General features: G+C 34.5%; 1 protein-coding gene and 1 long non-coding RNA gene across 6 annotated transcripts in view; one reads left to right on the top strand and one right to left on the bottom strand.

The window, feature by feature from the left end:
* Positions 1-8,551, top strand: part of LOC148597814 (steroid 17-alpha-hydroxylase/17,20 lyase-like) — a 29,098-nt gene extending 20,547 nt beyond the window's left edge. For all 5 annotated transcript variants that reach the window (XM_088562113.1, XM_088562112.1, XM_088562111.1 and 2 more), the window contains 5 exons: positions 1,987-2,198; positions 4,093-4,221; positions 5,413-5,517; positions 6,113-6,247; positions 7,468-8,551. In XM_088562113.1, the coding sequence (XP_088418239.1) occupies positions 1,987-2,198; positions 4,093-4,221; positions 5,413-5,517; positions 6,113-6,247; positions 7,468-7,814 (928 nt within the window). In that variant the 3' untranslated portion in view covers positions 7,815-8,551. The remainder of the gene's footprint in view (positions 1-1,986; positions 2,199-4,092; positions 4,222-5,412; positions 5,518-6,112; positions 6,248-7,467) is intronic.
* Positions 8,319-13,824, bottom strand: LOC148597813 (uncharacterized). Its single transcript, XR_015918704.1, has 2 exons — positions 13,682-13,824; positions 8,319-9,113 (listed from the first exon to the last, which is right to left on the bottom strand). It is a non-coding gene; the product is annotated as an uncharacterized LOC148597813 (long non-coding RNA).
* Between the last annotated feature and the right edge of the window lie 33 nt (positions 13,825-13,857).

Below are 13,857 nucleotides of genomic sequence, written 5' to 3'. Positions count from 1 at the left end.
GTGGCCAGAGTGGTACAGTAATGTAAGTGTCCAGAGTGTTACAGTGGTGTAAGTATCGAAAGTGGAACAGTGGTGTAAGTATCCATTGTGGTACAGTAGAATAGCTTTCAAGAGTGGTGCAGTGGTGTTAGTATCAGTGGCCAGAATTTTACAGTAGTATAAGTATCCAGAGTGTTACAGTGGTGTTAGTATCCAAAGTGGAACAGTGGTGTAAGTATCCAGAATGGTACAGTGATGTAAGTATCTAGTGTGTTACAGTGGTGAAATATCCAGTGTGTTACAGTGGTGAAATATCCAGTGTGGTACTGTGGTGTAAGTATCCAGTGTGGCACAGTGGTGTAAGTATCAAGAGTGGTACAGTGGTGTAAGTATCCAGAGTGGTACAGTGATGTAAGTATCAAGTGTGTTACAGTGGTGAAGTATCCAGTATGGTACAGTAGTTTAAGTTTCCAGTGTAGTACAGTAGTTTAAGTATCCGGTGTAGTACAGTAGTTTAAGTATCCAGTGTTGTACAGTGGTGTAAGTATCCAGTGAGGCACAGTGGTGTAAGTATCAAGAGTGGTACAGTGGTGTAAGTATCCAGAATGGTACAGTGGTGTAAGTATCCAGTGTGATACAGTAATTTATATTCCAAAGTGGTACAGTGGTGTAAGTATTCAGAGTTATACAGTGATGTAAGTATCCAGAATGGTACAGTGATGTTAGTATCCAGTGTGATACAATAATTTATATTTCAAAGTGATACAGTAATTTAAGTATACAGAGTGGTACAGTAGTGTTAGTGTCCAGAATGGTACAGTGGTGTTAGTCTGGATTGCTCATGTTCTTTCCTTTAATCTCAGTTTCCGCTATATAGGTGACGTATTATCTTTAAACATACCTAATTTCTGGGATTTGATACATCGCATCTACCTAAAAGAACTTGAGATAAAGGATACTACAGACACTGTGAAGTCAGTCTCATACCTGACCTACACTTAGAAATCGATAGTAAAGGAAAACTATTGACCAAACTTTACGACAAACGTGATGACTTTTCATTCAGAATTGTCAGTTTTCCTTTCATCTGTGGCAACATCCCTTCGGCTCCTGCGTATGGAGTGTTCATATCACAACTTATACGTTATGCCAGAGCTTGCCGAAACTAAGCAGACTTTTTGTGTCGCGCTAAAACTCTTAACAAATAGGCTTCTGGAACAGGGTTATGTTGCTACAAGATTGAAGTCATCACTACAGAAGTTTTATGTTCGTCATCATGAACTCTTGGATCGTTATGATGTATCAATCAGCATTATGAAAACTGTTTTATTCAACGGGTCATTGTTTACCTTTCCTCGTTTGTCTACCCCGGACCTGACTATTTATGAGCAACTCGGCAGGTGTTTCTAGAAAAGCAGAGGATGCTTACCCAACGGTGCACCTGGTCCATGCTCCCAGTTTTTAGTGGAGTCCGAGTTGCTCATTTACTTTTGTTACTTTGTACGTATGATTTTAGTTACTTTATGTTCTTCGTTGTGTATGTCTGTTTTCCATGTCTGGTCTTTGTCCCTGGATTACATTCTTTTGATTACCGCTATAACCTTGGTTCCCTTGATTACTCTTACTAAAATTATCTTAACTTACACATTTTCTGCCAGAAAACACACTAAAAAGGATATTTTGATTTCTGAAAATCAGAATTATATGAAAAAAAAAAACAACATAAAACTAAAACAGTAGCAATCTTTGTGTACCACAAGTCATGTTCAATGATTAAACAAAAAAAAATGTGCTGTCATTCAAACTTGTTCATATGTCCAACAATCAGCATGCCAGAATGAAAATTATTTTATACATTTTATACACTACATTCATTTTATACATTTGATATTTTTTATACACTTGTATACATTTGATATCTTTATATATATTTCATACATTTGATAATTTCTATAAATTTTGTACATTTCATATTTTCAATACACTTTATACACTTTACGTTGATAGTGTTGAGCTTGATGATCCAGTATTCACAAGATTTATGAAGCTAAATAAAGACGCAAATGAAATGATTGGGAATGGATTCGTTGAGGACTTGTTCCCATTCATGACAAAGATCTGGACAACTAAGAAATATCAAACTGTCATGAATATTGTTAATGAGTTCTATGGTATCATCAATAACCAAGTAGAGGACCACAGAAAGGCATTTGATCCTAGTAAGATATATTCCAAGCTTAGAGTTCACTTTGTATAATATTCCCCTTGCCTAGAGTTCACTTTTTAATGATATATCCCTTGCCTAGACTTCACTTTGTATGATATGCCCTTTTGCCTAGAATTCACTTTGTATGATATGTCCCTTGCCTAGAAATGAAAAATGAGATAAATCGAAACCGGTGGTTGCTACAGTGATTAAAAATGAAGAATATATTGTTGATAAAACATTTTCTGAAAAAAGGTGACTTTTAAAAGTATTTTGCAATGTTTTATATATTTTCAATGTTGAAGGGGCTTTTTTTCAATGACAATTTGACTTCATTGTGAAAGTGAAAGTAAGTCAATTTTTTACCATGCTAAGTGGATTACAAAGTGAAATAGCTCAAAATCTAACCGGTGATACCCATACGCGGAAAGGGTTTTCGAAGGAAAAAGTTTGAACAGTTTCAGGGGATGAAATAAAAATTTCAGATATTTTGCGGGAAATTTGATATTTTTAAACCTGATTTTATGAACTTTTTTGCAAATTTCCGCATATTTTTGCATGGTTTCTATGGTAACCCTATATGCTGTGGGTAATTTTTTTCCAGAAAATTTTTACTGCATTCTGAAGGCCTTGGCTTGAGCTATTTCTAGATATATAGATTTGCAGAAGCTTGACAATTTTTTAAAGTGATAAATGTTACAAAGCATCAGCTTACAAGACCAAAATTAGGTAGTTCTACAATATTGTGGAGTGCTGGCTTAAAAACCAATGGGTTTAGCCAAATTTTTACAGAGTAGAATTGATCAGCATGGTGAAACAGACCAATGTCAGAATTTGCATGAAGATTTGTTGATTGAAGTTTGAGTTATTGCCCTTGTAGAGTAAAAAAATAATTATTAGAGGTTTATTTTATAATATGAAAACTAGGTGGATAACTAAGATGCTCTTTATTGATTAAATGATTTATGCGACAATAGTACAGTAGGGTCTAGAGTCCAGCTTTAGAACGCTAAAAAGATTATTTTGACCATGTGAGCAATTCGGGCCATCTAGAACCTTGTTTAACTTATGTCACTCGCCATGTCCATCTTTCAGTGCTTTCTTCCTTTACACTTTTCTGTAACAGATCTCTTAGCTACCCCTTTTTAGGTTTACTGTTTATCAGTACCCTGTTTACTATACACATGTGCAAGTTAATTTTGTAGAAATAATTGAATGGGGTATTCTTAGCATTACAAAGCAGGCAACATCTTTCTTATTCTTCTATCAGCAGTGCTAACCTTCAGTTCATGTCATTGAGTCCATCTTACATTGTAACATGATTTTTCTCTTGTTTGCAGTTTCTCAGTTAAAGGTACCATCCCTGAACCAATCCAAACAACTATTTGAAGGAAAGATGACCAATTAGTGACTGATTGCTGATGAACCAAGATTTCACTGACTCAATATTGTATTTCAGGTATCATTAATGACTTGACTGACTCCATGTTGTATTGAAGATATCACAATTTACTGGACTGACTACATTTTGTATTTCAGGTATTATTAATGACTTTACCGATCCCATGTTAAATTTCAGATATCATTAATGACCTGACTGACTCCATGATGTGTTTCAGATACCATTAATGACTTGACTGACTCCATGTTGTACTGTGAAAGTACTATTGTTCGTGGGGTACCAATTTTCGTGGTTTTCGTGGGAGGGCCAATCCACGAAATTTTGTTCCCATCAAAAAGAAGATTTCCATTGATGTGTATTCTGAAAGCCTTAAAACCACGAATTCTAGAATCCACAGACTTATGTGTCTTCCCTTATCCACGAAAATTGGTATCCATGAATTAAAGTACTTCCACAATTTTTCAGATGTCATTAATGACTTGACTAACTCCATGTTGTATTTCAGATACCATTAATGACTTTACTGACTCCATGTTGTTAGCCAAGCATGAAGCAGACCAGGATGAGAATGAGGAGCTAGCATCACAATTAACAGACGCACACATCAGACAGACAGTAGCTGATATTTTCTCTGGTAATAATTGACCATTTAGTATGAGTGAAGGTCAACTCTAGATAGTGACCACCAAGTGTGGTTGAAGGTCATATGGGCTAAATAGGTTATTTTCCATAAACTTACTTGGTATTGTGATGCCAGTAACATCGATCATTCCACAGTATGCAATTTAAATACATGTAATTCCAAATTAAATAAGGCTTTGATGAAGGGACAAATCTTAATTTTGACTTTAATTGATTAGAAATTAAATTATAAGGATTGTTCTTAATTTTTGACCAAGTTATGCTCACATAACCACCTTTGGGGCAGTTTATACTTGTTTGTAAACTTCTTGAAGTTAATGAAGTGTAAGCTACTCCAAAGTTGGTTATATGAAGTGTAAGCTACCACAAGGTTGGTAACATGAAGTGTAAGCTACCCCAAAGTTGGTTACATGAAGTGTAAGCTATTCCAAAGTTGGTTATTTCACATAACCTGGTCAAAAATTAAAAACAATCCTTAAATAAATATGAAAAGTGAAATAACATATGCCAAGAACACCAGGTACAGATATAGGTGTTTACACTCCTACATCAGTAGGAGATTCCTGCTAAAATTGTCTATCAAAATCAGTGTCTCCGCATAGGAGAAATCTTACATAAGTAATTATCACATGCAAGTTCTCCTGCTCAGTGTTTCTAATTATTTTTTATGCTTTTGTTTCAAAATTATCATTGTTGTTTTGAAGATTTATGAAAAAAAATTGAACTGAAATGATAAATATTCATAATGATCAAACCATCTGTATACTCACACAATATAATGCAATATAAAGGATCAGGAACGTCATTGTTGTATGAACAAGGTTACTATGGCAGAGGTGGTATTATGGTGGACTTAGCTTGCTTCAAGAAGAAAATATCATCACCTAAAATTTCTTTCAATTTTTCGAGTGGATTGCAGGAGACCTGCCTAGTGGGGTTGCAAAAAGTTAACAAGCATGGTTCCTGTTCACTGGTGTTAAAACAAAATTTTTTAAAATACTAAAAGTATGAGCATATCTTTAACTATTTTGAACCCAAGGAAGCAATTTTTCATTAAAAAGAGAAGATAAATTCTGTACATTAAACCCACTTTTATTTTTAGTTAATGTTACTGTGGAAAAATTTAAAAGTATTTGGCAAGACAGTTATAAGAAAGGTCAAGGATTACATTTATCTATTACAGCTGGAATAGACACATCAAGAATGACATTGTACTGGGCTGTTCGTTATATGGCTGGGCTACCTGATATACAGAGTAAAGTTCATGAAGAAATAGACAGAGTTGTAGGTAAGATATTAAAACATCAGTCAGTCAGTCTGTCTGTCTGTCTGTCGGTCAGTCCATGCATCTTTTATTCTGTCATTGTGTGTAGGGCAGTTTGTTATATGACTTGGCAACCTGACATACAGAACAAAAGTTCAGGGGGGTATTGACAATGTTTAAGGTAAGATATTATAACATATGTCTGTCTGTCTGTCCATACATCCTTTATTCTGTCATTGTGTAGGGCTATTTGTTGTGTGGATGGCTTACCTGATATACAAATTAATGTTAAGGAGGAAATTTACAAAGTTCTAGGTCAGATTATATTGCATCTGGGCTGTTTCACTAAAGCATATGAGGGATAGGGAAGGCACATTTATTCTTTGTAGATGGGCAGATGCTAAGCACTCCTGACAAAATATAATGTTTAATACAAAACATATATAGAACTCCTAAGGTTGGTTCCCCAGGTGAAAAGTGCATTTCCTGGGTACCTCATACCTTTTAATAGAACAGCCCTCAGTTTGTCTACATGTTACAGATGTATGATAAGAAAGAATAAACTGCTTAGAAAGACAATAATTAGATAATGAGCCATCAAACTATTTGTTTGTTTTAGGAAAAGATAGACTCCCAGGATTAAAAGATAGAGAATCACTAAGTTATACAGAGGCTACATTGCATGAAGTTATGAGATTAGGAATGGCTGCACCACTAGGAGTACCACATGCTACCCTCTGTGACACACAAGTTGGTAGGTTTATTACTCAAGTACTTGTCTCAAAAACTGGTAGGTTTATTTCTTAAGTACTTGTTTCACAAGTTGGTAGGTTAATTACTTAAGTACTTGTCTCACAAGTTGGGAGGTGTATTATCTCACGAGTTGGTAGGTTTATTACTCAAGTACTTGTCTCTAAAACTGTTAGGTTTATTTCTTAAGTACTTGTCTCACGAGTTAGTAGGTTTGTTATCTCATAAGTTGGTAGGTTTATTACTTAAGTGCTTGTCTCACGAGTTGGAAGGTTTGTTTATTAAGTACTAGTTTCACGAGTTGGAGGTTTGTTTCAAAAGTACTTGTCTCAATAGTTGGTAGGTTTATTACTTAGGTACTTGTCTCACAAGTTGGTAGGTTTATTACTTAAGTACTTGTCTCACATGTTGGTAGGTTTATTACTTAAGTACTTGTCTCACATGTTGGTAGGTTCATTATCTCATTAATTTCACTAATGCATTAAATTTAATTTTGAAACATTGCTAAATGTATTGTTCATTCTGTGCATTATAGTGTCCAGACCATTTGGTATGTCCATAATAGATTAAGTCATTATGCATACTTGTGTCAAAAACTAATGCTGTGTTCACACTTGTGCCCCAACTGTTTATGGTTCAAACACTGTTGGTGTATAATTCTGCACTTGGTGAAGCTTTTTATTGACCTAGTTATGTGAAATTACCAACTTTGTAGAAGTTTTTACTTCATGAACTTTAAGGCAGTATATGATCAGGCAAAAACTGTCTAAAAGTTGGTTATGCAAGCATAACTTTGTTAAAAGTTAAATAGTAATCCTAAACAATTCTAGTCATAATTAAGATTTGTTCCTTCATCAAAGCCCTATTCAGGTTTGAATGATTTGAATCCTGGTGTTCCCTCATCAAAGCCCTATTCAGTTTTGATTTATTTGAATCGTGGACTGTAGACCTATCCATGTTAAATGATTGATGTTGCAGTACCAAATTAAGTCTGTACAAAATATCCTATCTTACTACTGGGAGATCCAACCAATCAAATCGCTTTTAATTTAAAAAATGAAGTATGCATAAAAAGAACTCTTTTAATTGCATTGTTGATATAGGACAGATTTTACAATTGAAGAAAAATCTTTGAGGTATTACTGTGTCTTAAAAGAAAAGTTTAATACAGTGTACTATATCACGAAAATTAAACCCAATGTACTTAATTTATCATCATAACAGGTGGATATGATGTACCCCAAGGAACCACGGTTATGATTAACCACTGGGCCCTGCATCGTGACTCAAAATACTGGTCAGATGTTGAAAAGTTTGACCCAAATAGATACCTTGATCAGAATGGGAAACTTGGGATGAAACCAGAGAGTTGGCTTCCCTTCTCAGCCGGGCGACGTGTCTGTCTGGGAGAAACTGTGGCAAAACCAGAACTTCACTTGATCTTTGCCTCCATCATGCAAAGATTTAAAATATCATTACCTGAGGGAGCAAATCCAAAAATAGAACTAGCAGGTGGAGGGGCTATTATGCTGCCTGCTAACTTTGAAGTCATTGTGGAGGAAAGAATTTAGATGTATGACATTATGAAGGCTTTTGGAGTACTCCTGGTCATGCTGCTTATTTTTCTGTATATACTTTTAGAATGTTTATGTTCTTCATCTTTTGTTATCATTTTTACCGTGATTGCATTCTTATCAGTTGTTGTAGTATTTCATGTGATTGCAGATTTTGACCAAAAATGAAGTATTTTTAAATAAGAGACTAATGGTATGATAAATGGAGATAAATATTATTCTACATAAGAACCAGGTAGTCAAAGTAAAGGGTGGTACAACAAATGTCCTATTTGTTGAATCTCTAAAAAAGTGGTTTCAATATCCATGAAAATTTACAGTCATGTAATGCTTTGAAACTTGTAGTTTTTCTGTTTTTCTGCTTTAATCATCATAATCATAATATATAAATGATACATTTATGCCTTTGTTTTGTTTAGAGGTTCCATATTTGCTTCAACTGTTTACAACGTGAATAACCAATCGACATTTTCTCTCTTATTTGTGTTTCTTATTTCTCTCATATGTATTTATAAAACCAAAACTACATGCAGACACTTTGATGAATGTGTCAACAAGGATAACTGACATGTCTCCCTCTGCCTGGTTCTAATGTTGAATAGTACTGCTTTGTACTATAGTAGACTTCTGTTTATTGTTTTAGTATAAGATGATTTAATGTTAATATCACTATTTCTATACATCTGTATTTTTGGTAAATAAAAGAAGAGAATAAAATACTGTTATGCTACAGATCTCCTGTCTGTCTGTCTGTCTGAAACATCCTTTCGAGCTCTGTAGAATCTACATCATACAATGGATTTTAACCTAAAGAAGTGCATTCTTGGTTGATGAAAAACATGACTGTGAAAAGAGATTTTTTTCATGAGTATTTTGGTCCTTGTTTTCTATGTTCTTCATAGACACTTTGTCTTCATTGTTATTATCTCACCTTGCCAAAGGCCAAGCAAGCTTATGTTATCACTTGGCGTTCGTTGTCATTGTCTGTCCGTCGTCCGTCGTCGTGGACAATTTTTCGAAATCTTCTCCTCTTAAGTTGTTGCTTTTAGCAAAATTCTGGCTGCGGGTATAATTTTGTTCAACATCATGAGACTGACCTCGACCTATGCAGAAAACAAAAAAAAAATCCTTGACTGATGTAGGAGTTACGGCCTCTGAAACAGTTGTTTTGGCATTTTTTGCATGTGCAATTTTGAATTTTTTTTTCTCTAAAAACATTGTACAACATTCAGTGAAAGATGGCATATTTGTTCTTTAGGGTATCCCACACAAAACTGCCGTTGGGGGTTTTAATCCCTGAAAAAAAAACATGGTCATCGTTACTGAAATAATGCATAGTGGTCAGATTGCAATTTTTGCAAATAACCCAAAACCCGTTGCCTTTAGCATAATTTTTGCTGGGTAATATTGTTAAATATTATGAGACCGACCAATGCCGAAATTTTCAAAACGATCTACGGATCTAGGAGTTAAGGCTCCTAAAACCATTCTTAATTTTTTTCCCACATGTACAACTTTGAAAATCTTCTCTTAAACCATTTAAGATTATTTAATGAAAAAAAGCATATTTGTTCTTTAGTGTATTGTGCTCGAAATGACTTGTGATTTTTAATCCGTGGATAGATATGGCTGCCTATACTAAAAACGGAACATAGGGGTCGGAAGACAATTTTTTAAAAATATTTCAAAAGCTGTTGCCTTTAGCAAAATTCTGGTTCATGTCATATAAATGCTATCAATAGCGTTTCCTGCATTTGACAATTCAATTAATTTTAACTAAGCATGCCACATTCCTCAAGTTTTTTTTTCAAATAAGCATTGTATTTATATGAACTTTTGTAACCAGATCTATAACAGTAGAAACATTTTGACTCTATTTACATTATATAAATACATGCATGTTTTAAGTACTAGTCCATATAAAATTCAGACAATACCAATGGTAGAGATGAAACACCGATTTCGGTTTGCACATGCACAAGCTATATAGTAATGACAGCCCTTTCCGTATTTAAATCTATATTTTTGAGAAAATCATACATTCATGTCCCAATAAAATCAATCAAATCAAACCAAATCGAGAGCGATGACTATAGCAAAGTACCAATTTCATACAATCTATATAATTTTTAGCTCGAAAGTGCAACAACCAAGTGACAAACTAAGACCAGTTTTGTGGACTGTAATGGTTTTCAAATTAGAAATGAAAGCGAATATTTGATGGGTTTTGTAATGCATGAATCACCTTTTGTCTGATTTTTATAAAGAATACGCCTCTGTACATATATGGATGTGGGACGATTATTCATTATTACGTTTTAAGTCATTCATTGACTCACTGATTGTTTTACTTTTCCATATCTCAGCACACTAATATAATTTTCAGTTAATTTTATATATTTTTGTTTTTATTTAGCAGAATTAAAAGATGCTTTCAAACATACATCAACAGTTATGTTATCTGTATTCATTAAAGCACAAATTTCTGTCGGAGTGATTTGTTAGGACCGTAATACTCGTATTTTATGGCGGCGACATGTTCAATTATTCATTGTATTACAAATTAAATGCAACGCATTGTAATGCATCACGATATTTGAATTCTTTTTGACATAAATCATCCCTTTTCAATACACTTAGGTATTAAAAAAATCATCGTTTAGGGGAGTGCGTGTGATCTAATACTTAAAACTAATTTCAATTTATTGGTTCATATTGTAATTTTTGTATCGAAATTAACTCTACTTAAGAATTACATGATTAGTTTTGTATCAAGGACATAAAATCCTATCAACAATAGAACTAAACACCTTTATTTTGTAACAGTTCCCCCAGGAATAACGCCACCTTGCAATTTTCATCACCAACAAATGAAGTATGATTGCCGGCGAAACGTTTTTTCGCTAGTTTTCGTCGTGAGTATATATTGGATGTAATATATAGTTTTATCATGATAAGTTTGAATTTTGTTCCGGTTTGATGATAACATCTATAGTCCAACACTAAGTCCGACCATTTTAAAACAGATGTACCCGGTTTCATGCAGATTTTAATATATTTTAAGTTATCAATATTTTACGGGCGATTTATTATTTTTAGCCTATTTTTAGATCAAGGATAACCCCCGTCGATTGTACATCCCCTTAAAATCCTGGATCCGCCCCTGAATACAAAGGTATGGTTGAATAGTCATGATATTCAGTTATTTAGTGACGGAAAACCGAGAATATGTCTAAGTCCGACGCCCATTGGTCCGACACTCATAAGTCCGACACTCATTCGTCCGAAGCTCTTTGGAAATGCCAAGATTAACGTTGACAATTCCAAGATTAAAGTTGGAGTTTCCAAGTTTAATGTTGATAATTCCAGGATTAATGTTGATAGTTCCAAGATTAATGTTGATATAATTCCAAGATTAAAGTCGATTATTTGAAAAAAAAGATAAAAAAGGATGGCCCTAATACGCTTCCATACAAAAAAAAACAACAAAAAACAAAAAAAAAACATAACGTGCAATGACTTAATGTAACAAGATTGAGCTCACTAAATCTTGGTTATTTTATAGAAGACGGTTGTGTGTGTCTTGTTTTCCTTGTCTGGTCTTTGTCATTGGATTACATTCTTTTGATATCTGCTAGAATCTTTGTTCCCTTGATTAATCTTTCTGATCATGTTTTCCCTTTATAATACTTCAATGACGTCCCATTTTTTTCATTTTGGTCCATTTCTATGGAACGCCTAAACTGTCTGATGAGATACACATTTGTTTACGTGTTGTCAATTTTATATTACTTGCTGTGGTTTTATAATTACATGTGGTCATTTTGTATTTACGTTATGTAGGATCATCTTTACATTATGTCGTTTTGTCTACGTTCTGCCATTTCGTCATTACGTTCTGTCATTTCGACTTGACGTCCTATAATTTTGTCTGTACGTTCTGTCGGTTTATGATTACTTTTTGTCAACATATATTTACGTTATGTGGATTTATCTTTACGTGCAGTGGTTTTCTTATAACGTGAGGTCGTTTCATCTTTACGTTATGTCGATCTCTAAATACTTTATGTGCATTTTCTTTTCTTTACGCGCAGTGATTTCTTCTTTACGTAATGTGGACAAACATTTCATGATGACGTGTGACCCCGGAACTTTTCGATCCGGTGTAAACTTCAAATCAGTCCGTAAAAGGCAAAATAGACGTCACAACACCGATTAGAAAAATGTTGAACGAAATACACTTGGGTGGTCTATCCAGTCACCCTAGAGTATTCTATAGTGAAACATAGCTTTTTGTTATTTACGTTCAATATTATCACAATTGATACACCTTGGACTCTGTTGATAACTTGTGGCGATTTTTGTAGTCAGAATTGATAAAACCAAAACAAAAAATGATAATAAAAATAAACAATGCAAAAATGGGAATTTCAATATTCCCGTAAAAAGTCGCATAACTTCGACTCTACATGATATTTCTCGACTAAAAAGTCTCAAATTTTGAATCATTCGATAGTAATTAAATTTCCTGAATTAATAAACTACCATTAACTGATTTTCAAGAAAGATTTTTTTAAATGTTTTAAAATTTAACCCCTTCCCCGAAAAAACTGGTCACAGTATCAAGAATAATTCTCATTCACAGGATACCGACAACTCATATTTTAGGCATAATTTAAAAGATAATGATTTGCCCAAAATGTCCGAACAATTCAGGCGTGTGAATTTTTATATGGTTACAATTACTATAAAATCGTAAAAAGTAGAACTTACAGAATTTCAGAATTTCTTCTATATCACCCGTTATTATCTTTTTTCAGAATACCGTAGTTTAAACAAGCTTTTGTGTGATACAGTAGATTTGTATAGTGTCTAAGCTTTCAAATCGGCCAGGTAATTAATATTTGAACTTTTCCAAGTAAAGTTGGTGCAAAAATTACCACCCCTACCCATGAAAAAAACCTCAACATGAACCAAAATGTTAATTTTTAACATATAAACGGCGTACACTGGGCATGTTGCGGGCGATTGCTTTCATTATCGATGCATCCAACATATTTGCTAATTTCAAGAGCGTAGGCGACAACAATGTGTTTGTTCATAAAAAGGGAAAATTCATAAAGAAATTAAAACGCCTGAATTGATCAGATATGTTGAGTAAATCATTATCTTAATTATGAATGCCTAAAATATGAGTTTCACAGTGTCGGTATGAAATCAATATTTTAATTAGGTCCGGGAAAATAGCCTCAGACGCTATTTTGCCGGATCCGGCAAAATAGTCTCCCAGGCTATTTTACCGGATCCGGCAAAATAGCTACTGCCCTAAAAAAAATAGAAATTACCGGAGCCCTCCTAGTCCGAATTTCCTCTGACCCTGAAACCCTGCTCTTTTTTATTTGGATATTGATATGTCGGAACCCGTTGGAACCCGACATTTCAATATCCAAATAAAATAGAGGAGGGTACGTTGCAGGTTCAGAGAAATTCGGAATAGAGCGTCCCAGGTTGGCGCCACACCCATTTTTTGGAACTTCTGTCTCCGCTACTGTATCTGTAGGTTGAACCAAAGGATCTCAAGTTGAACGGGAAGGGAATATACATATCGGTAGACAGGGGTTCGGGTAATTTTTGTGGTAAAATTAGGGAGAAATTGAAGTTTCAACATTGAAACGCCTGAATCTACCCCTAACAACTCATGCTTTGCATATTTTAGGGGGCGCACGCGCGCCACGCCCTCGCCTGAATCCGTCCCGGGGTGGGGGGTGGGGGGTGGGTGGCGTTAATTGAATTAAATGCCGTGCAATGCAAGGCAAAAAATATTATGGAGTAAAACTTTTTTTGTGGTGATTTTTTTCTCTTACCGATTTAGGGGGGCGTACGCCCGGCACGACAGCCTTTGGATCTACGCATTTACATGTTCCTATGCCCGTGCCTATGTCCTTACGTTTGGCGAGATAATACTAGAAAACAGACTGATTATCTGTACATTATGTTACGAAAGTTTAGCTTTTATCCGTACACGATGAAATACGTACAT

The sequence above is a fragment of the Perna viridis genome, chromosome 14, assembly GCF_037379345.1.
Source record: "Perna viridis isolate PV_CMFRI_1.1 ecotype Kerala chromosome 14, ASM3737934v1, whole genome shotgun sequence".
Classification (NCBI taxonomy): Eukaryota; Metazoa; Mollusca; class Bivalvia; order Mytilida; family Mytilidae; genus Perna; species Perna viridis.
This window is presented reverse-complemented; position numbering and strand designations above follow the sequence as displayed.